We start from the raw sequence: 24,671 nt of genomic DNA, 5'->3' as shown, positions 1-24,671 counted from the left end.
ATGAATTTTAAGGACAGCTTAATTTGCAAATGGATGGAATCATGATAAAAGACTTCATATAAATTTGCCTTCGAATAGCTGTATTTTATACTCACCATTTAACTCTAGGGAAAGGCTAATCAAGCACTTCAATGACAAATTGTAATAGTATCTGACTAGAAAATAAATATTCCAAATGCATACATAGCAATATCACAATCTCAACTGCACCATTAGTTTTTTAGAAAGAAAAACCAAGCATCCTCTTTCCTTGTCTTACATATATCTTGAAAACCAGTCTGACAGATATTTGACAAGAGGGTCTTGGCTTCCAGAAATTGTAATTTTCACTGAGATGGGCTTCAAAGCAAAAAATAAGATATATCATAAGCTTTTTATATAACGCTTTCAAAAAAGTGTTTCTTATAGTTCCCATTGAAATTACATATGACTTAGTATGATTTTGAGGAAAAGAAAAAAAAATCGAAGAAGCACAATCAAATCAAATCAACTCCAGGAGGCAAACTTGTCTGAAAGTGTTAACTGCCTTCAGCATAAACTTTTCTTTATCCTGTGTACCACTGTAACCTAGGAGTCATTCAGCCTCAGTGATCCCATTACTTTTTCCTTCTCCTTGCCCCTTTTCATGTCTTCTACTTCCTTTCTTCACATCTTAAGAGTCCTTCGGCCGGGCGCGGTGACTCACGCCTGTAATCCCAGCACTTTGGGAGGCCGAGGCGGGCGGATCACAAGGCCAGGAGATCGAGACCATCCTGGCTAACACGGTGAAACCCCGTCTCTACTAAGAATACAAAAAATCAGCCGGGCGTGGTGGCGGGTGCCTGTAGTCCCAGCTACTCGGGAGGCTGAGGCAGGAGAATGGCGGGAACCCGGGAGGCGGAGCTTGCAGTGAGCTGAGATCGCGCCACCGCACTCCAGCCTGGGCGACAGAGCGAGACTCCGTCTCAGAAAAAAAAAAAAAAAAAGAGTCCTTCATCCGTCTTCATAACCACTCCTTTATGTAGACCAGCTCTTCTGCAGCCATCACTCACAGAACCTATATTACCGCCTGACAAAACTCTTAGAAGAGGAATAAGCACTGCAGTCAACCTGTACCCACACCCCAGCAACAGAATAGGGCAGCAGAAAAATATGCTTATGACCCAACTCTCAAACAGGCATTAAGTATGCCCAGCAATCCAGTTACGTTTGACTAGTAAATTTCCATTCCTACTCTCCAAGATGAGAATTTATAACTTTGTATCCTCCAACAGCCCTACTCTCCTTCCTAATTTGACTATTTAATCTCTATTTTTTTAAGGAACCAAAAGCAGTCAAAAGAGTGACGTCATCATCCCAACTCCAAATCTACCATGCTACCTGTATCTTTACTCACATTTGCAGTGCTTATTCTCCTATAATGGATGAGATGTAACTTCAGCAACTTTTCACTAGTCTATATTTTATCCCATATCACTTCTCAACAATTTTACTTCTGTACTTACTTACTTTCTCCCCTCATCATCAGTGTTTCTTTCTGCTGAACCGCTCCCTTCAGCATATACACAGACCAAAAAAGAACAAAACACGCTTCTTCAATCCTGTATCATCTTCCAACTACTGCTTCATTTCTCTGATCCTTGTTCTAGCAAAAAGTCCACTAAAGATTTGTTGCTGCTTGCTCATGTCCCAGGTTCTCTTCAACCTAATTTAAGCAGGCTTTTTCCTTCTTTCTTGTTGTCAATATATATCACCAATATGACCTCCACGTTTCTAAAACCAGGGTTTATTATTTACGTTCAACCTCTGGACAGCATCCGATATGGCTGACTTCTCTTGAAATACCGCATTTGGTTTCTGGGACACCATGTCCTACTGGGACTTTGATATAGCTACAGTTCGTTCTAATGTTATCACTAAGTATGTTCAGGGTCTTCCTGTGCTTTTGGAATTAAAGATATTACCTAAAAGGAAGAAGTAAGAGATGTACCTGATCATACTTCACTTAGAAAGATAGGAACTGAAAAGTCACAAAACACACATTCAGAAGCTGTCCTTTACCCTCAAAATTACTAGGAAGTCAGCTTTAAAATCAAAACATGGATGCTTTTTGACTTGAGCATTCCACTTCCAGCAGTCTATCCTACAGAAATGCGACAAATGGGCAGAAAACCCCTATAAACACATGTACTACTACATTATTTAAAGAGAAGAAAATGTTGGATATAACTGAGTGTCTATAAATAGGGGAAGAGTTAAATAAAGGGAAAAAAGAAAATAACAATACCTATGGTATAATCATAATTATACTGAACAAACAAAAAGGGTGTGTGTTTATGAATGCATAGCAAATAGTCTGGAAGCACATAAAAGGTAGAAAAGCTTGAGAGATTACATGGGTTACAGAGGGAAGAGAAAAGAATGGTGACTTCCTTTTTGATTTTTAATATTATTTTCAGTGTGCAACACTAACTTATTTGTTTTCAGCATATAACACTTTTGAATTTCTTAATCACGATTTTTATCATGCTAAATATACATCATGAAAATACATGATATATATTTATTTCTTTGGATTTTTCCCTACTTTAAAAAGGGGGAAAAAACTCATTTCAACCAAGGTATCATGTTATACAGTTACTCAAGCTTCCAGGGAAAAATATATCTGCCACCGTATGGGTCCAGAGTATTGTTTTCTAGGGAAAGTAGGCAAACAGGAGTGAAAGTCAATGAGATTTCAATTTGAAGTTTCAAGAACTCTTTCAATATGGCTGTAACTGCCATTTCTTGAGAATTCAGTGCCAACATTTCCTCTGACCACAGAAATGTTTCTGGACTACTTTATTGTCCTTCCTCACCTTTCCTCTGGCTTTCCTGTGATATTTTTATCAGGGCATCTCAGGCAGTTCTTTTCAGCTTGCAAAGCCATGCACTTGTCCTGAAGCCAGGCCAGCTACTCTGAGCACAAGCCTGCCCATCAGCCCACCCAGTCAGACTCTCCTCACTGCAGAACACTGAGGACAGAGTTATGAAAGAAAAACTGTTTGAGCATGCGCAAAGAGACCCCAGGAAGGCCCTACAAGGGCAGGAAAAAAACCCAACTTAAAATTATATTTCCTTGCAACATAAATGAAAAACATAAAGATAATATCCACAGATAACTACTTTCACTAACTCAGAGAGGACCCTCAAATCATCTCATGAGATTTTTTTTTTTTTTTTGAGAGTTCCCAGGACCCTCTATCCTACCTCAGCCAGATCGGTAGTTTGAAACCATGCAGAGATAAATACATACCTGATTTTTGGGAAACACTTTTGGAAAATGAAGCAGTTCATAAGCTGCTGTTCTGATAATGAAAGGATCTAATATTCGGATTTGATAAGGTTTATAAATCAGGTTTAAGGCTGGTTTCTTCCAAAAACCATTAGTGTTCTGAAAGTAAGAATATAGAGAATAGAACAGTGTGGCTGTCTGTTTTTTAAGGAAAAAAAGCACTACAGGTAATCTGAAGGCAGAACAATTTTGCCTACTTACTATTTTGTCACCCATCAACAATTCCAACAGCCACCTTAAATCATGTGGCTTAAAAGCAGTGAGAATCACTGTCGTATTAGGGTCATTGTGAATGGGATCTGAAAAAACAGATTCTGGATAAAAAAGTCGGAAGGTTGTCCTTCTCCCAACTTCTTCTTCGTGTCCTAAAACAGGACCATTATTCATTCTGTGGATAGTAAAACATACAAGATATGTAGACCAAGTGTAGTATGTGCCATTTCCATCACAGTTCTCAGAGGTTTCAGAGTTGGACAAACATCAGCCTTTATCCTGCACTCTGAAGCCACAAAGCAACAGATCAATCTTTCACACATAATGGCCAAGAAGATCATTCCTTTTCATTAAATCATTGGTTGATCAAAGGCAGAAATACTCATTTGTATTTGAAAATTAATTGTGGAGCCAATGATAATTCAGTCTTCCCTCCAGGGGAACTGAAGACTAAATTTAAAAAATGGGAACACAGAGCCCCAGGATACCAGAGTTGAAAGAGACCTTGGAGGACAAACCCCTGGAAAGAAAATTACTTGCTCAAAGCCACACAGTCATATAGCACATGGATGTGTGTGACTAACAGGTAAGAAGAATCACATTTCAGTTGGTTTAAAGACCCATCAAAATTGTTGTACTCTGAAATAAAGTTAACAATATAAATTTGCTATATTATATTCAAGCACAACCAAATGAATGTCTATTGCTAGAGTAAACTAAAGAACCACAAAGGATCTACTGTTGAGTTTGTGTATGCTGAAAGCCAAGGTTGGACATGCACTATTTATGTACACATTATGAAGGAATGCTATAAAAAAAGAAATGCTGTTTCCAAAACAGTGTCCCCAAGGAGGATAAATACTGTTTTGCCCTTTGCCACTGACTCTATGTAATAATATAAGACGAACAGACTTAATAACACTTGAGATGACTTTCAAAATATTGTACCCATGGCATTTTCCTGTAAGGGCTTCCTGTGGCTCTAAATTATCAGATTTAGACAATTATGGGTAGAGAAACCTGTGATTGCTCTAAAATTGTTTTGTAGGTAAATTATCACAGCTTCCTCAAAATGGATAGTAAACAGAAAATAAGGTGACTTCACCATGCAGAAACCCTAGGCAGCTTGTAAGCCCACAAAACCCCCAATACTGCCAAACCATCCTAATGTATTGCCTCAGTATGCTAACTTTGTCATTCTTTAAACTATTCACAGCTACTCCTAACACACACACACACACACACCCCAGATGATGACCTTATCTCAACCTTTCACTTAAAAAATAGAGATAGAAAGGGCCGTATTTTCCCCTCACTACATCAGAGGGACTCTTGGTAGTTGTAACCACAATTCTGGCTCTCCTTTCCATTAAAAAACATTAACCACACTTGTATTCTGAACCCCCTCCCCTCTCTTTTACCAGACCGATCTCTTTCTCATTTCCACCAGTTAACCAATATGCTATAGAGCCTCCAATCTTTTCAAAAGAAGAAAGCAAAAAAAAATCTCCCCTGACTGCATAACCATCTCTAACTGCCATCTGATTTCTCAACTCCTCTTTGAAGCGAAGTTTTTGGACTACATTGGTTTCTCTACATCTTCATCTGTACATTCAGGTGTGCATTCTCTGCATTCCCTCTTCAACCTATTCCAGCCGGACTTCCTGTCACATCATGCCTCAAAGCCTGCTTTTGTCAGGAGTGTCAATGAGCTTCAGGTCACCAGTCCAATGGTCACCACTCTGTCCTTATCTTGCATGACCTCTCACCAGCACTGGGACACAGTTGGTCACTCCTGTCCTGAAACACTTTGCTCTCTTGGCTTCTGTGATCACTTTCTCCTGATTTTCTTCTTACCTCACTGGTGGATCCTCTTCATCTCCTTTACACATTCCTTTTTCTTTGCTCAACTTCTATACTTTGAGTTCTCCAAGGCTCAGTCCTCACTCTCTTCTCTCAGTCTCTCCTTGAGAAATCTCACCCAGTCCGTGGTTTAAATACAGTTTATAGGCCACACGCCATCAAGATTTTAACCTGTTTATCCAACTGCCTACTCAACTTACCCACTGCAAATCTAATAAGCATCTCAAATCTAACATGTTCATATCATGGTTTTCCTCTAAACCTGCTCCTATACCAGTCTTCCCCAACTTAATGATACCACTCTCCAGTCAATCTCCTAAGCTGAAAACAGAGTAGGAGGCATCCTTGATTTCTTTATTCTCATTACTCTTCACATCTAATACCACAACAAATCCTGAAAACTCTATGTCTAAAACACATCTGCAGTCAGTCCACATCTCTTCCTCTCCTATGACAATCCTGCCCCAAGCCACCATCATATTATACCCGAATGCAGCAACCTAATTGGCCTCTTCATTTCCACCCTTGTCCCTCACCTTCCATTGTCCATGCCACAGCCAGAATATTTAAGAGATGACCAGACTGCATTGTTCTCTTGCTTAAAACCCTTAAAAAGCTTCCTGTCGTACTTAAAATCCAAGTTTCTAATCCTAGCTTACAAAGTCCTCTGCAGCCGGATCTTTGCTCACCGCTTCAGCTTCCGATTGCACCACTCTCCGCATGCCTGCTACTTTCCAGCCTCACTGGGTTTTTGTGCTGCTCCTCTCAAACTCAGGATCATCTCCTGAGGCCCTGCAGCAAACATCCTTTCTGCCTGGACTGCTCTACCATCATCTTCGTATGGCTATTGCTCCGTGGTCACTTGGACCCTGCTTAGATGTCTCTTTCTCAAAGTGGTCACTCATTACAAAGGAGCCATTCAAAGATTCTCTATTATATCCTTTTTAAATTATGTATGGCATTTATAATTTTTATATATTTAATTACTCATTTTCTTCCCTCCACAGGGAGCACAAACATTGCTCTTATCCACTGCTATCTCTCCTGTGGCTAGAAGCATGCTGGCATACTGAGGAAACTTAACAAATATTTGCTAAACGAGTAGCCTGAAATCTAGGCCTAACTCTAGCCAACAACCAAGAGAGAAGGTTGCGCAATAAAATACACTAACAAATGGAAACATCTCCCCTTCCTTTTAAAACACAGCTGTATTAAGGTAAGAAACCATATTCTTTGGAAACAATTCTAGGGTAGCAAATAGAAAATATATTTACCTTATTATTACATCATAGGAGTCGATTTTTTCTCCTAATGTCTTATTCTTCAAAACTCCTCCATTACCAACCACCACACACTTTTTACAGGGTATGCTGTTGGACAGATGGACAAGTGAGAGATTGAGCCATCTTTTACCAAACTGGTTCCAAGAATCCACGCGTACTGTCAGAAACCCAGTGCCACATTCCACTTGTTGCGCAAGTAGAAAAAGAACCAACCGCGACTTAGAAGTCTAGCGCTGTATTAAAAAGATACAAGATTCAATGAGTAACATTCTACAGGAAGAGCATATCATTGTACGCAACTAGTATCAGCCCATACACGTTCTCTCATTTGATTCTCATAGCCACCTACTGAGATAGGTAAGCCTGATATTCCCATTATACAAATGAAGAAGGAGGTTCAGAAATCTATTATGTAACATTTTAAAGTCACACTCCAAAGTGGAACTAGCATGTGGATCCAGAACTTGAGACTGAAACACCCCTCCATATAGGACTCTGCATGTGTGTTTTACATTATGTAGGTCTACATTTTTTGCCAGCATCACCCACTCCTCGAATATACTACCTCTGGCTCTCTGCTGCATAAATGTGGATGGACAGTTTGGAATCTGGTGAGAAAAGTGCAGTTTTGTGTACCCTGCCCATGCTCACTTCAATTTCCCCAACATGGACTGGTCCTTGGAGCTTAACTAATACAAACTAAAAGTTCATGCAGTGTTCCTGGCAAAGAGCTTTAAAGTAGAACACAAAGGGGAACTCCATGTTGCTGGTCCATCTGTCTCCCAGCTCTTACCCCCACCCAGGCAGGCCTGGAGAAATGACAAAATAGACTGTGTCCTTGCCCTCTAGGAACAAAACTACAGAAGGAAAAGTTGTTGAGGCTGTCCTTCCAGGGCCCTCACGGCATGGAAAGTCTAAAGAGAACACGGTTTCCCTAAGACCCATGAAATCGGCAGACCAGATGAACTCAAGACCTTAAGGCTTGTAGGAAATAATGAGTAGCAAAACTGTACAAACACTGTGGAACACGGAAACATGGAGAATGCAAGAATTCAGAAACTGTTTAAAAGAGCCAAGCATTGGCTTTATCAGGTAAACAGGAAATGGTGTACACACTCCTATATTCATTAAATTTACCTTTTTTTGAGTAGTACAGTTTATCTGATTATAAGGTTGAACACTGTAACATTTAAAAAATACTTTTAGCATATTTTAATTGGAAGCTCTAGGCTCTCAAATATTAAAGAGTCAGGCGTAAATCAGTGTCTACCTAATCAGTCAAGAAAAATAAGCACCAGTGGCACAGGTTGGTAAGGACTTGGGGGCGGGGAGGACTATCCAGCAGATGCTCCTTCAGTGTGTGCCTGAAACCTTGCACTGTGGACACATCTCATGTCACAGTGGGTTCCAGAAGGGTCTGTTTGTTCATTTAAATTCTCTTTGTTCTCATTTTTTTATTTCTTTTTTCTGGGAGTCTACAGATTGAGCAAAAATGAAATCAATGTCAGACATATTATATTTGATTTGGTTCAAATGTGGCTGATGTCCATTGGCAGCAGAGAAGAACTGAGGGGAGGAAGGTACATAGTGTTGCCAGCAAGGGGACGCCGAACAAAAACAGTTTGCCATTCATTGTACAAGTGGGCGAGCACCACATAGTCAGGGTGAGTCAGTTAACCAAGACAGGGGACTCAAGGTTCAATAAGCAGGGATAAAACCAAGGTAAGGGCGAAAAAAAAGGTAAGTACAGAACTTTCAAGAGACAAGGCCAGAACATTTAGAGAACAAGCTGCAGCAGAGGCTGGCTGGAGAACAGTGGCCAGTGCGGGTCTGCTGGATCACTTGGGGAACATGATGACCACATCATACCCTCAGGTGGTGTGACTTGCTCCTGGGCATGCTCTTCCCAGTAGATTCGATGGAGAAAAGAAAAAAAAAAAAAAGCCCTTCTCTTTTGGGTGAATGCCACAATCAGTGCACACGTAACATTCAGGGAGGGGATGATGGTCTCCAGAGCTTTACAAACACGCCTACAATGCCAGGACCGCATTTGTCACACACGGGCACATTCTGAGCATTTCCAATTGACGCAGCCACTTCGGGGTCGGGAATCTTAACACTTCTGAATCATGAGGGTTGCTGAGATGCCTTTTTATCTCAGACTCCCGGATTTCCTGCAAAATCAGGAAAGAGGTGGACTGTTTCAGGGGTTCGTTCAACTCCTGTTTCTCCTGAAGCGTCTTGTAAATTTCAGATTCTTCGTTGATGATGAGGCCACTTGGAGGCTGAACATGAGCTATGGGCACGCCATTGGCCTCCTCCCTGCTGGCAGCAGTTTTTGAAAAACCAGCAGTATGTTATCTCAAGGTGTTGTTAAAGTTGGAGATGTTTTCAGAAGAAGAGAGGCCAGCCGGGTTGCTGTACTGGTTTGGATGACCCCAGGGAAAGTGCTGGAAGCAAGAGAGGCAGTAAAGAGCGTGGTATTTGGATTGCAGGCACTCCCTATGTGCAGGACCTCCTGGGGTTCAGAGTGTAAATTCATCTTGTATGGATGACACTTCCTTTCCTCCGTCACCAGAAGAGACTAGATTTTATATTCAGATCTGGCTAGTGTGACAGTCATGTTGTCTGTGTAGCCTTTGATTTTTTTCTGAGCTTCCAAGTGCATCATATTGCTGATATTTTCCCTATCAATGGCTGCAATTACATCTTTCATACATCAATTAGCTATAGCAGCCTTGCTTCTGAAAGTGACTGGGAAACAGCTGAGAGGCTGCTGGAGGTCCTTGCTGTCCAGCAGGCGGAAGCCTCATGGTCCTGGGCTCTCTGTTTCTAAGTAAGAAAGTAACATAACTCTAGATGCTTTTACAAGCAAGTTTGACCTCAATCCCTACTCTAGAAAGCCAACTTTATCAAAGGCTCTCTGCTGTGGGGCCATGTAGTAGGGCTGAGATGGGAGCTGCTGAATATTCAAAACCCTTTCCTCTCAGGGTATTATTGCCATTATCCTCCCCAAATCATCCCATGAATGCACCATAGCAGGGGGCAATTCTCACGCTCTCAGCTTGCTTGCCCTTTCCGTAACCTCAGGGTCAGTTCAATTCAGATCAGAGGCTACACCTCCTAAAGCTGGCTCCATCTCCACTAGGAATGCTAAGCAAGGCTGGGCACTGGGGAGGGCATGGCTAAGAACAGACAGGATCAAAATAACAACTGTTCCCATGAGATAACCTGCGTAGGAGTAGAGGGTGAATATCTATAGATGGTATCTAGTCTAATCCTCTCCCTCCGATGAAGGCTGTAGGCCAATCTTCTGTCAAGACAAGGGGCTGCCTTGCCCTGAGCCCAGGTGCCTCCCTGCATCCATGCTGGCCTGGAGTTCCCAGTCTGACACGGGGCTACCTGACTCCAACTACACAGAACATGCAGGGGCAAAGGTCAACAAGCCACCAGTATACTACCAGGGCTCCTATCCTTACAAAAGACTCCTGATCCACAAGCCAAATCTCTAAAGTTGACCTCGGAAAGGTTACTCAGCTCAGTCTATTTATATATATATATATATATACTTTAAGTTCGGAGATACATGTGCAGAACGTGCAGGTTTGTTACATAAGTATACACATGCCATGGTGGTTTGCTGCACCCATCAACACGTCATCTACATTAGGTATTTCTCCTAATGCTATCCCTCCCCTAGTCCCCAACCCCACGACAGGCCCCACTGTGTGCTATTTCCCTCCCTGTGTACATGTGTTCTCATTGTTCACCTCCCACTTATGAGTGAGAACAGGCAGTGTTTGGTTTTCTGTTCTTGTGTTAGTTGGCTGAGAATGATGGTTTCCAGCTTCATCCATGTCCCTGCAAAGGACATGAACTCATTCTTTTTTATGGCTGCATAACATTCCATGTTGTCTATGTGCCGCATTTTCTTTATTCAGTCTGTCATTGATGGGCATTTGGGTTAGTTCCAAGTCTTTGCTATTGTGAATAGTGCTGTAATAAACATATGTGTGCATGTGTCTTTATAGTATAATGATTTATAATCTTTTGGGTACATACCCAGTAATGGGATTGTCACAGCTCAGTCTTAGACGCGGTCAGTTCTATAACATTGCTCAACAATGAACTGATAGCTTAGATCTTAGTGCTCACAGAAGTTCCACTCTATCACACTGAGATACAGATGGTCATCAAGCCCTAGATAATGCATGGCCCAAAAAGCATCACGGTAAGAGTAGCCACCATCTGTCATATACATGTGCCATGTCACTGGTCATCACTCAGACTCAAGGTCCTGGACCGCCTCCCACATACCCTACAAGCCAAGAAAAAAGAGGGGTCTAGGGGTTTCGGGCAGATCTCTTCTGCAGGGCAATTCCTCACACTCAGCCTCTCCTACTTATGGTCCCAGCAGTTCAAGGACTTTTAAAAAACAGGAAGAAATAACATAGACATTGCCTCATTCAGAACGCCCATTCCAAAGATTCTTTACAGCTCTACTTCACCATATTTTTAGGAGTTTCACTTTCTATTTTTTTTTTTCCTCTCAGCTTATAGGGGACAAGCAGAAAGAGAGAAGGGCCTTTACTACAGGAAATCATACCAATGCTTTTGAAAGGAAACCTTATCAATGAAAGTCCACCTTTCCTCCTGGTCAAGGATACTGCAAAGATTTATGCATTTTTCTGAGAATCATGTAGAAACTCTTTTGAGGGCATCTCTAGGACTAGTCTTTGGCAATAACACCTTATCTACAGCTAGTATTCATAGCACCACCATGGCTCTGGGAAGTATGGAATGGTACAGATCAGCTGTCTAAATCACACTCCTCATTACTCACTGCTTCCCTCACTCCCTAGCAAGTACCCCACACTCTGAAAGGACTGATTCATTCTCTCCTTGACTTCATCCATTTGGCTTGTGATCCTGGCTTCCTCTGCCTTTTTATATGTGGAACAATGACTTTCAGTGTCCTTTGGGTGACTGTAAAACTTCACTTATTTAATTAACATAACTTTCATGTAGAAATAGCTGCAGTAAATTGTGAGTCCCTAGAGGAAAGAATAGTATCATTTATATCTCTGTATGGTCCCATCTAAAACACTTCCTGATCCACAGGCTGTGCATGTTACAATTCAGTTTGGTTGTTACATTAAGTATACAGAGGTTATTTCCCTACTTTGTGTCTGGAGAAGCAATTACCTTTAACTCCTCCAACCACCCTGGAAACAAGTAGGGAAATGCATATGCTCTAAACTGCTTACCCAGAAAACAAAATAATTCCAGGGTTCCTGAACCTGTTAATGGAAATCTGGAAAGCTGCTAAAGCAGTGGTAGTAAGAGATTACACTTCCCCCAGGTGAAAGGCGTGTTTCTCATAAAGTCAGGCAAAAGCCGGAAGAGTCATTACCTTATGCAGAGGGGAACATCAAACACAATCAATATAGAGCAAGCAAACGTGAGTTGCCCATTTCAAATGATCTATGATGTGTTTTCTTTTACAAATGCTTTTTGACATGCATTTTTCGTTCAATACCATCATGTACATTAAAACACATGACTCTACCTTCAGTGTAACAGTCTATGGCAAATCATGCTGGTCACATTCCCAACACCCATTACCCCATGTGCCTTGCTAGCAGATCCCTGCTTTCCTAAGCCTACAATAGTGAGCTCATTGCCTCTGCCAATGTTTCGTCTAGACATAGCCATGTGACCCATCCCTGGGCAATAAGATATTAGGGAAGTCTATTAGGTGCTTTTGGAAGAGATTCTGCTGCTGCCAAAAGAATCATGTGAACAGGATACTGCGTTACTCACTTCTTCCTTTCTGCTCAGACATTGACATGTGATAACAAAAAGAGCAGCTACACATCAGAGAAAAAACAGCCACAGAAAAACTACCCTGGAGCCTTGACATTACTGAGCTACTAATTCAATCCCCCAACCAGGGCCGCTCCAAACATATGTGCAAGTTGTACACAGTCCAATGTCAGCACCATTCAGATAACTATATGAATGAATCGGTCCTCCCTGGAGTTGTGCAATCCACAGTCTGTACAGCCATAAGCAGCCCCACACTGCAAGCTGGAACCACAAATATGCAGACCTGAATCCACATGTCTATGCAATACAGGAGACAATAAATGTCCACTTAGTTTAAATCACTCCTCGTGAAGACTATTACTTGCAGCCAGAAGATCCTCAAACTACACAAGGAACTGTAGTTGGAGACCTGGTTGCTAGTTCTGGCTCCTCTGCTTAGCAGCTCTTAGGACCTTGGTCTAGTAACCTGACCTCTCTGATCTCAGTCTGCCGTTTTGTGAAGTCAGGAAATCACTTAGGTCTTGTATGTTACTCTCCGATGGAAGTGACCACTTTCTTCGACAAAAGTACTGAGACTTCTGTATCTTTACCCAACATCTGACCACAGCAGATGCTAGAAAGCAGGCAGGGGCTGCTTCTGCATATTCACCACATATGATTCACTCTGTTGATGTAGAATCACAACTTCCCCTCATCCTCAAGCTCTCCCGGCTAAAACTCCTGCAGTGTAAAGAAACTCTGCAAAACAGCAGAATGTCTAAAGCAGGGATGCAGATATTGATATTCCTTATAGAGTGAGGACTCTCTTTAATAAATACACCACTCATGTCTAACTGTTTTTTCAGTTTTCTAAGGGCATGCTCCCGGCCTGGCTGGTGGCCAGTCTACCCCCGCTTTGCTGATGCTGACAGAATGGCTGCTGCTTGAGAGAGCAACCAGGCAGCTTTTACAAGTCCTTGTCCATGTAGCAGGCAACTGATTTGACACAGGTGCTGTTGTTAGGTAAGATATTTATGTGTAGTTACTATATAACCACCTGTGCTGCAGGACTAAAGCATTCTTCACACAACTTGGCATGCTTTCAGAAGGCAGTGGTGGTGGCTGTGGACGGGGAGCTTGTCTGTGCATTTTAAGTGGGAGCTGAGATGTGAGAATTTAGGGTTGCTGCTGTTTCTAGCTGTGTGAGGATGCACTTCCCCTGGGGAGAAAGCAATCATCCTTAGGGCTAGGGGGCAGACTGGTGCTAAGGAGCTACATGGACAGCCAGGAAGGATTAGGGTCTTGGAATATGGGCACATTTTTAGTATTCCTTTTCTGTGTTGCAATTCTCTTTAAAAATCCTCAGTCTTCAGTGAAGTTTGTTAAACTTAGTTGCCTTATGTTGGCTGTGCTTTGGAGAATAAAGAGAAGAGCCTGTGTCCATGAGAAATCAGTAGCAGCAGCAGACAAAAAAGATGCACTGAGATTGGTTGTTAGACAGCAGGGTCATATATTTGACTTCAGAATCCTGAAAGTGACCAGGCATGAAAACAGATGGGGACCAGGGAAATGATGCAGAATATTGGTAAAGACAGCTATTTGTTCCCCAATAATCTTGTTTCCTTCATCTGTTAAAATCACGTTTGTTTTTAAAGGTGAGCACACACTCACCTGGAATACAAACTACATTTTCCGGTCCACATCCCAGCTAGGGGTGGCCTTGTGATGGAGTCCTATCCAATGGGATGCAAACGGTGGTTGCTAGTCAATGTGTAACAATCAGTTCTGGGGGAGGGGGAGGAGTATGAATGGGTAAAGCCCTGATTTGTAATGTTTGCCAATTCCCATGGTACGAATACTCTCACCTTGGGTATTTCAAGCTTTCACCTTGATGGCACTAAACATGGAGCTGAATAGGAAGAGATACAGCTCTCACAAGTTGGCACCAACTGGTTCCAGCACATCGTTGGACGTAAGGAAGTGTTGTATATGATTTCTGGGAGATGTCCTTAAAGAAGAAGGCATGTCTCAAAGGGTTGGGGTATGCCCTTCGCCCTTTCCTCCTGCTGGCTGGCAGGGAGGTCGGCATGATTGGTGGAACTCCAGCCATCATACCGGACCAGAAGGAACAAGTCACATATTTAGGAATGGTGGCATCAAGGCAGAGAAGCAGCCTTGGTCCCTGATGCTCACCAAACCAGCCCCGGAAAGTTTACCTGCAGAGTTCATTTACACGAAAACTGAACAAAAGGAACACTTCCTTCTTACAATCACAACTGATATTTTGAGTTTACCCTTTCACAGTGGAATCTATCCCAACTGAGGGCATCATACATGCTGGACAAGATATCTGACAAAACTACAACTTATAGCTGGTAGAATCTTAAAGGATTCAGATTTGAAACAACAACAACAACATCTGAGCCTTTCTAGAAGGGACAGAGAGGATGGAAGGAGAATAAAAAGTAAGTAAAAAAAAAAAACCTGCTTAGCTGTTACAACTCAAAATATATCGAGCACCGCCCAGAGCACAGGTAGGAAAAACATAAGCACAAAGCAAAGTCAGCAATTATATAAATATCAGTAAAGAAAGCAGAAAAAGGAGGAAAGTAACTTGAAAGTAATCCTCAGCTCCTCCTCTCTGACCTACAGACCCATGATGAAGGACAAGCCAGCCTAAATATCAATACCTTCCTCCTTGGACGTGTGGACCCAGCTCACAAATCCACAAGCCAGGGGCTCAGGGAGGACTCTCCTGCCAAGGGCAGTCTAAATTCTCTGCCTGAGAAAGAAAGACTGTTCTCAGACATCTTTCTTCTAGAGCTTTATTCCCAGGCTGAGAAGAGAAATGAGGAACATAAGGTCACTTGGGAACGAAGTTGACTCAGAGGCAGCATTCAGGCAATTCAGTCCATTCTGCTTTTCTGGAGTTTAAATGTATGGCTCAGGCACAGCCTGGCTTGTTTTCTTCTATGTGTTGTACACTGGGCACATGATAAAGGCAGAATGACTCACTTAAAATATAGGCAAAATGTAACAGGTGAACCCCTCTGAAAAGCGCTATGCAAATAGAAGATAATAGTGTCATAAATATATTCCTATCTATTTTCAAAATACTCTAAGGTTTGCCCAGGTCAAACACGCAACTCAGCAATGCTAACTGAACATCGGTGATGTTACAAAACGTGTGTCACTGTGCTCCCTCTGTGGGGATCCTACGGGGATATTTGTCATTCACTCTCTATCTCGAGTCTTTGACTATACATTTACTTCCCTTCAGACTCCTGGCAAGTTCAGACTATTAGGACTTCTGCAGTCAGCATGATTTTCAATCCCTCCTCACCAACTACACACTACTCCTCTCCCAACAAAGGTAATGCTAAGAAATGAACTTAGCATGATGGTGGGGAGTGGGGAGATTCTGGTTACAGGAGACAAGCGGCAGGAAACAGCAAGACCAAGTCAGCAAGAAGAGAAAAATCAGCCTGATGGGGGCATACACAAACAGATGCACACCTGTGGGACAAGGGGCTGTGAAAGCAGCTAAACAAAGCACAGTCCAGTTCTTAGATAAAAACTAGGCAAGAACAAAACTTCTAGTCATATATCCTCCAGAATCCTGACAGTAGCTTGCATTTAGAGTCAAGCATCTTTACAAATATTTGCAGATAATTGCTGCAAACATTTAAGGACTCACAATTATCGCTCTGTTTTTGTTTTTTGTTTTTTGTTTTTGAGACAAAGTCTCACTCTGCCACCCAAGCTGGAGTACAGTGGTGGATCTCAGCTCACTGCAACTTCCACCTCCCGGTTCAAGCGATTCTCCTGCCTCAGCCTCCCAGGTGGCTGAGACTACAGGCATGCGCCACCATGCCCAGCTAATTTTTGTATTTTCAGTTGAGACTGGGTTTCACTGTGTTGGCCAGGCTGGTCTTGAACTCCTGACCTCATGATCTGCCCGCCTCAGCCTCCCAAAGTGCTGGGGAATTTCAGGCATCAGCCACAACATCGAGCCACCTTTATTACTCTTAACTCAGACATCCAGGCACTGGAGTTAGAACTATCTAGGTTTACATCCTGGGCCTGGCATTTACCAAGTGTAACAAACTGTGTGCCTAGCCTCAGTTTCTCCAGAAACTTACAGAATTAGAGAGAATCAACATAAAGCACATATATGAAAGGTCTGCAAAAAACAATATTCTACAAATCAGAGCTATACAAATTTGGGGGTTGAAAAAATTTATGGTTGCTGTTGATATGCAATCAAAATTAAAATTGATTAGGTTGATGGCATAGTTTGAAATTATAAAAAACTGAAATGAACCAAAACATATTACACAAATACACACTTCAAGCATCTTGGTCTCCAAATGAGATAATAAGATAAACCTGGACAAAATCTAATGCTGCTCTTACAGTAAATTCTATCTCCACTTTCAGACTTCCATCCACTACCCCCACTCTCTGCACCCCACTCTCTGCCTATTCTCTTGGGCAAGAGGGTAATTTCTGTCATTTTCCTTTTTAATGGAGGCCTGACATCTGTAGATTACCCATATTATCACACTGGCACCCTGGCCAAATTCTAAAGTGTGGCTTGAAACTTTGTGAAATAAACCTACCTCTGTGAAATAAGCCCAGCAGTGAAGAAGCCTATTTTTGGCAATTCAATTTATATGGGGTTAATTTAATGACAAAATTGTCTAAAAGCTAAATTACTTTTGTAGTCAGAAAACATCAAAGCAAGTATATTTGTCCTTCAAATATAATTCTGATTAAAAAAGCAGAGAGCTGCTTCCAAAATCGAATCATCTCCTTAACAAGTGAAACAGAAAGAATCTCATCAGTAGTTTGGAGGATACATGGCAAAGTATGGGAAACAGCCTGTAAAGTGAGGCCATGAGCTGATTAGCAGGGGGTGAACTAATTCTTAAGTAGGAACAACTTAGAAAAAAATGAATGTAGGTTGAAAATGTCCTGATTTAGGACCAGTGTTGATCATCATCAAGACTCTGCAAACTTTTGAGCCAACCAGTTACGCAGCATCTAAATTAATTTTGTAGTTTTTAAAGTGTCAAGTTACTACTAGAAATTTTGGTTACACACAAAAGCTATGAAATTTTCCTGAGTAAATACACCTTACATTTCTGGGGTATATATTTTGAACCAGTTTAGCTGAAGCTAAAAGCCAGACTAGAAGCAAGGAAATAAACTCACTTGTCAAACTCATCAAAGAGATCACAACTCTGCAGTTTTGAAAGAGCAAGTCGAAAATATTCCGCTAGAAAACAAATGGAGTGTTATGAATAAAAGGATAATTGTGTCTTTTTAGTACTTAGTAAATCACCTTACTCCCTCCCCCACAAACCCATTTCCAACCAGCATAGCCTCATTGATTTATTCTGTGAAAAATTAATGATACAACTGCAATTAGCCAGCACTACTCCCATTCAAAATGGTAAATGTTCTAAAGACACTTTCCAAAACCTCCCCAAAACACAACACATTTAATCTGAAAAACAATCATGTAATTTTAAAATGGCACATGATTCTGAAATTGAGGTTAGAATAGAAAGTTTAACCCAATTAAATTCTCAAATTCTCTGCAAAATAGTTTTAAAATACAAAATAAAACAAAAAATACAACCCCCACCTTCACAGGATCAGCTGAATAAGCAAAATCTGACTCACAATGTTGTAGGCTTGTCACCTTGGGCTTTTATGATCCCTCAAAAATCTAGAACTTAATGCTATATAGGGCCAATCACTTATCAACAAGCAAAAGGGGAAGTGTTTTATCATTAGAAGATGGAATCATTATCTCTTAACTTAACAAAAATAAAATATCCACTGGTTAAATTAAAAGACTGCTTAAGGAGATAAGAAATGCCGATGAAATAAAACTCACAGGTAAAAAGAAGCCATGGGAAGCTAGGAAGGAAGCTAACCCTCAGGTTTTCCTGCTAATTCTAAATCAGAATAAAGTTAAGGCACCAGAACTCACATGGATACATGCTGGCAGAGCAAATGTAAAAAGTCGTTTCTCAACAACAACAACAACAAATCCACCCCTGTTATCCTTTGGTTCTCTACTGCCTCAAAAGGAGTGGGAATTTATATTTTAAAATATAATTCATTTCATTTCATCCCAAAATCATATCCCTTGGAAATCATTAGGAAGCAGAAAGAATAAAATTATATTAACATGCCATTCTCATCAAACACCAGTCAAACTTAACAGAACCAGGGAAGAATAATACTACTGACCTGATGTTCTCATCCCATAGGGCAAATCAAACTTATCGCTACCATACAAGGAAGCAATCTTTCTAAAATCAGCTGCACACAGAAAAGGGTGAAACTGATGAAACCTGGAAGGAAAAGATAAAGAATGATTTTGCCAAATACCTACTATATTTGCAAGCTTTTAAAATCAAAACTAAAAATAACTATAGCATATAATTCATATCGTTATACTGGCTATATGAAAAATGTATAATTTTAATTTTTAAAAATAACATTAAACTGTGCTGAAATATTGCATAGAATGGGGTATTCAATGGAACTACACAACTGAAATGAAAACACTTTGCAGCTACTAAGATGAAAATTATGTTACAACTCAGGAAGTAAAAATAAAACTTAAAAACAAACCAACAGCAAGTGATAAAATAATAGCCACACATAGGAAAAAACAAAGTAATATTATAAAAGTACTGATGCTAAGCTATTTCTAAATTTAAAAGCACCGTATATGTGAAGTTGTGTCAGCTGTGACAAGTCTGGGGTCACTAACCCATAAATAACAAAACTGAAATCCACACCCAAGCCTAATTATAAGGAAAGATGTTCTCTTTATAACACTGAAGATAAAAGCTCCAGGTTTCTCAGAAGAGCTTCTCCAAATTGCTGCTGGCCTTTCTGTTTCTGAGAAAGTGGCCTCAACTACGCTCTAGGGGACTGCCCTCAAAGAATACTTTCCACATGACAAACACAAATCTACTTGTCACTTACACTGTAGGCTTATATACCTGCTGGATAATCTTGCATAAATACCTTAAACTTTTTGGGTTTTCTCAGAAAGGAAAAGATTATCTTTTTTGACTAAAGTTAGGGAGTACCTTAATTCTAGAGTAGCATTTTAACCTGTGGTCTGCAACCCATATGTGGCTCATCAAATCAATTTTGTGAGTCATGATCAGCATCTTTTTAAAAAGTGAATGGGACAGAACACAGTATATCTGGAGTAGTAAAGGTAAAAATTCTTTTTTTTCTTATTATAAATATGTGTTTGCGCTATGTCCCAAGTAAAATGTATTTCTTCCTGTGAGTCATGTTCAAAAAAGTTTTAAAACACTACTCCAGTTTTGTAGTGGTCCTCACTGGACGCACACTCCTAGAAAGACTACAAGCAGCCATAGCACACTTGGAATCATATACAAAAAAGTCTTATGTATTTGCAGTTTCCCGGAGAGTTGATTGATTGTAAAGGGATCTGTAGCCCCAAAGAGTTAAAAATCAGTAATAAAAGACAATAGGGAAAAAATGAATTCTTAATGCTTCATAGAAAAAATGCTGAACAGATTGTGCCTATTTTACCCAATTAAACATGCCTAGAACAGACTTTTATTTCTTGTTATCTAGAGCATTTTGACCAGCAATCTGTCAAAGTCAAGGTGACAGAGGAAAAAAACATTTGTGAATAGAAAAGTAAATTCTTTACAAAGCCCAAGAGCCACAATCAACAATCATTATTTACACTCTATGTAGTTCATTAAAAGTTAATAAAAGGGAAAATTTCTACTCAAAAAGTTTAACCTAGAGGCAAGGAAGGAGAAGCCACAAAATAATAAGGGTGGAAAATAACATGGGAGCAACCAGGGGGAAAAATGAAACCCTAAAGAACAATTCGCTTTTTTATAGTCAAACACAAACAGACCTCTCTAGCCTCACCTGTGTGAAAAGAATACTGGTTTGATTGAGTTCCTCAATGCCTTTTCTTAAAATATATGCAGAGTTCTGACTAAAAGCACAAAAAGAGACAGGATATTCAAGCTCTTCCTTAAATATGGGCTGTCCACTTTATACTGCTAAGATTTGCATTAAAAAAATAAACAAGTGTGGAAAATGAATACAAGCACATTTGGAATATTTTGTATGCCACAGGTTTTTTTGGTATATTTTTACCTCAGCAGAGAGGCAAAAGCTGGCTTTGATAAACAAGGCTGGATCTTATTTCTCCGTTTCATTTCCACAGGTGCCACCCTATGAGACAAAAATAACATCAGTCAGAAACCAGAACTGGGCACCCTGCCCAAAGGGAAGCAAATAACCTGGGAACTCATTCATGCCACCACTGAGAGGTTCTCTGGCAGCAAACAAAAATACTCCCTGCACCCCTTGAGGTGTGCCAGTACCTTCGCCAAGCCCTACGAACACCTGAGATTCATGGAGGTAAGGCAAGGGAGGGTGGAAAGGCTGAGGTGATTAGCAACCCATAAGTGATTCCAAGAGCAATGATTCAAAGGACCTTCAGAGAAGGGCCAGGATTACTGCATTGTAGAAGCCGCAACCAGGCTCACTTTTTAGAAGTCCCTGAAAGCTGGAGAAACCCAAACTCACCCCAACGGCACGTGGCTATTTACTCCTCCTGCCACATCTGCTGGCGCACACCGGCAGCAAACACCACAGGAACACCTGACCTGAGCAGCTTCCACAGACCCTTCCCTTGGGATCCGGGGGACTCTACAAATCACACTATCGAGAGTCATTTCTAACTGTCCTCTATTCTTGGCATAGGTTAGCCTTTGTGTGCTCCTGAATGGAGTACTTGTCTCCACAGTTTAAAAGGGTATTGTGAAACATGACAGAGCACAACAAGGAAAACAAATGAAAGGGGTGGTGGATGGCAGGATCCAGACTTAGCCGGGAAAGAGGAAAACAGCTTAATACAAAAACTTATTAATGAGCATCAATTATGTGAAGAATTAGTATTTAAAATCTAATCAATTTTCTTCTATAATCAGCAGAATTCAAAACGAGGGAAATACCCTAAACCCTTCATGGACAGACACAATTTTCCATTTTTGTGGGTACCAAAATCCCCATAGTTAGAACTGCTCGGTTTCTGAACGATGAGGCTAGTAAACTCCTTACACAGGAAACATCTTTTGTGAATACCACAATGGCAAGGGCTCCTTGATTTAAACATAAGGAAGATACATAAATATGGTAGACCAGCATACTAGACCAAGAAATCTCAATTATATTTGGAGGATAACATGAAGATATTGATTTCTAAAGTCATTAAAACATAGAAAACAATTTTAGGATATCGTGAAGACAACCTTTGGGTGACTTTTTTTTTTTTTTTTTGGAGACAGAATCTCAGTCTGTTGCCCAGGCTGGAGTGCACTGGCGCGGTCTTGGCTCACTGCAACCTCCGCCTCCTGGGTTCAAGCAATTCTCTGCCTCAGCCTTCCAAGTAGCTGAGATTACAGGCATCCGCCACCACGCCCAGCTAATTTTTTGTATTTTTAGTAGAGACGGGGTTTCACCATCTTGGCCAGGCTGGTCTTGAACTCCTGACCCACCTCGGCCTCCCAAAGTGCTGGGATTACAGGTGTGAGCCACCGCGCCCGGCCTTGGGTGACTTTTTAAAAGAAAAACACAATTGTCTGTCTTAAATCATTTTTAAGGAAGCAAGTTCATTGACAAACAACTGAGCTAATATCCCAAGGTACTTCCTGTGACTATAGTAATGTGTTAGCTGAGGAGTGACATGGTCACTTCAACCCTGATGACAAAAGACTGCTGATTGAGATCCTTTTCATCACCTTCTTTATCATTTTCCCCGTGACCAACAATAGGATTTGTAGGAAAGTAGCAATCTAGTAAGCTTTTTGCTTTCTCTTCTATTTTTGTCTTCCACTACTAAGGGTAGGACAGAGAATGTGGCAAAGATGCAGGGATAGATCCCCTTGATGTAGTCCTCATTTAGTACATAATCAGACTTCACAATTCTCTAGCCTGATATTTGGGTCCAAAGCCTAAAACTTTAGGGCCAAAACTACCCACCTGGCATTGGGATTTTTCCAGTGGCCATTTGCCTAACGTCCTTCCGTGAAAAGCATTACAATTATTTTTCAATCAACCAGTAATGAAATCAAATGCAGAAGCATCAGCTTTTTTTCATCAAGTAAGCACAAGTTAGAAACATGCTCTAAGATCTACTATGACACGCTGGCAAAAAGTACTGATTCTTTGTCTAAAACAGGAAGTTATGTGATTTATTTTAGCATAATTATATACTGCCACCCATTTGGGATTTAAAGGTCATCAAAACATTTTTCCTAGCCAAAGGACTGACAATGAGAAGGTTAAAATCCCTATTACAGAGGCTTTCTCTTCAGTAGAACTACCTGTGCCTCTTCAAAATTTTACATGTGGTATTTCAAGTCAAAGCTATTTCAAAAGATACATATATCATCATTCACCAAATATTTTTAAACAAAGGAAACCATATGTAATATCTGTAGTTTATCAATAATCTATTATGCAAGCATTTTAGGTTCTAAAAGTTAAGTACCACTGAGCCCAGTGATTACTCCATTAACTCAAGGAGATGATCTATGGCATAAATAAAGAATGTTATAACCCAAAGATGGTTAACACCATGCCTTCAGTGGGAAGTCACTAGAAAGTAGGTGTTGCTTGTCAACTTTTTTTTTCTTTTTTTTTTTTATTATTATTATACTTTAAGTTCTAGGGTACATGTGCATAACGTGCAGGTTTGTTACATATGTATACTTGTGCCATGTTGCTGTGCTGCACCCATCAACTCGTCAGCACCCATCAACTCGTCATTTACATCAGGTATAACTCCCAATGCAATCCCTCCCCCCTCCCCATGATAGGCCCCAGTGTATGATGTTCCCCTTCCCGAGTCCAAGTGATCTCATTGTTCAGTTCCCACCTATGAGTGAGAACATGCGGTGTTTGGTTTTCTGCTCTTGCGATAGTTTGCTGAGAATGATGTTTTCTAGCTGCATCCATGTCCCTGCTTGTCAACTTTTAAATTGTTCTAGATACAATCTATAGGACACTGGAATGGTAAAACCCCAATTTACAATGAAAAGCAAGAAAATATTCAAAATATTACAACAGTACAAGTTTTTTTTTAATAGGACCCTCTACTATAATTTGTGGATTTGTGTGAAAGACTAGGTTGAGAGTTATTTTTAAATAACAAAATGAAACTTACCAATAGACATTTGTTCCCCATAATATACAATGCAGTACATAATAGAGGAAGACAGCACTCAGGAATATGGCCACGAGATACCCTCTCATGGCTGGCTCACCTGAAACACAAGGAATGAAGTCCAAAGTGAAGGTCAGGTTGTTATACAAATGGATTTTCACAATGGCTCAAATATAAGCATTATTGGGAAAAAAATACAGAAAAGGAACTATAGAAAAATATGATGTGGGCCTGTAATTTTGGAAATACTCAATGTGCAGAAAGATAATGTTTTTTCTGTCTCTCCTCTTATCAATAAGCACAACATAATGTATGTTTAGGCCAATAAACAGTTCCATGGTCTCAAAGCTAGGGGCCTCCCTACTACTTTCTCATGTTAGGTAAGAAAGAATTCTTCCAGAATAAAATTTTACACATCTGTTCCATTTCCAAAACTTTTTCAGAAACATTAAAACCTATCTCTCAGTAGAAAGTGAATAGATGCCTTAAGCTGTGAATAAACATTTCATTTCTTTAGTGCTTGAAATGATGTTAAAATGTTATACATTATAATTTTTACAAGTCATTTTTCTAATTTTTAAAAACTGAGGAAAAAAGCTACTGAAAAAACATTTCCCTCAACCTCAATTTGTATATACTTTTAGATCCACCTGTTTGATTTTTTCAACATCATAGTTCAGGTATATTCAGCTACTTGCTTGTTTTGTATTAAATTGACAATATTGTTCATTACACATTTCCAGACAGACAAAAACCTTGACACAATCCTCTCTAAAATGTAAATGCAAAAAAAAGCCTTTATAGAATATATTTTAAAAACCTGTAAAACATGTTTGTTTTCTCTTTTGCTTCAAAGGAAAAAAGGAGACGTTTCCACTGTCTTATGTAATTAAATGTAAAAGACAAATTTAATACATGGTTCCATAAC

At 40.4% G+C, this 24,671-nt stretch overlaps 1 protein-coding gene across 18 annotated transcripts in view; it reads right to left on the bottom strand.

The window, feature by feature from the left end:
* ST3GAL6 (ST3 beta-galactoside alpha-2,3-sialyltransferase 6) overlaps positions 1-24,671 on the bottom strand; it is a 58,418-nt gene that overhangs the window by 4,792 nt on the left and 28,955 nt on the right. For 6 of the 18 annotated variants that reach the window (XM_009198935.4, XM_009198942.4, XM_009198936.4 and 3 more), the window contains 7 exons: positions 23,744-23,843; positions 20,668-20,745; positions 18,748-18,851; positions 17,698-17,761; positions 6,664-6,759; positions 3,515-3,701; positions 3,275-3,412 (listed from right to left, as the gene is read on the bottom strand). In XM_009198935.4, the coding sequence (XP_009197199.1) occupies positions 3,275-3,412; positions 3,515-3,701; positions 6,664-6,759; positions 17,698-17,761; positions 18,748-18,851; positions 20,668-20,745; positions 23,744-23,832 (756 nt within the window). In that variant the 5' untranslated portion in view covers positions 23,833-23,843. Of the gene's footprint in view, positions 1-3,274; positions 3,413-3,514; positions 3,702-6,663; positions 6,760-17,697; positions 17,762-18,747; positions 18,852-20,433; positions 20,504-20,667; positions 20,746-21,102; positions 21,867-23,743; positions 23,844-24,671 lie in introns of those variants that run through there. The other 12 variants (XM_017955069.3, XM_009198958.4, XM_017955070.3 and 9 more) reach the window with 6 other exon arrangements.

Source organism: Papio anubis, chromosome 2, assembly GCF_008728515.1.
Source record: "Papio anubis isolate 15944 chromosome 2, Panubis1.0, whole genome shotgun sequence".
Lineage (NCBI taxonomy): Eukaryota > Metazoa > Chordata > Mammalia > Primates > Cercopithecidae > Papio > Papio anubis.
The sequence above is the reverse complement of the archived record's forward strand: the minus strand, read 5'-3'. Positions and strand labels throughout refer to the sequence as shown.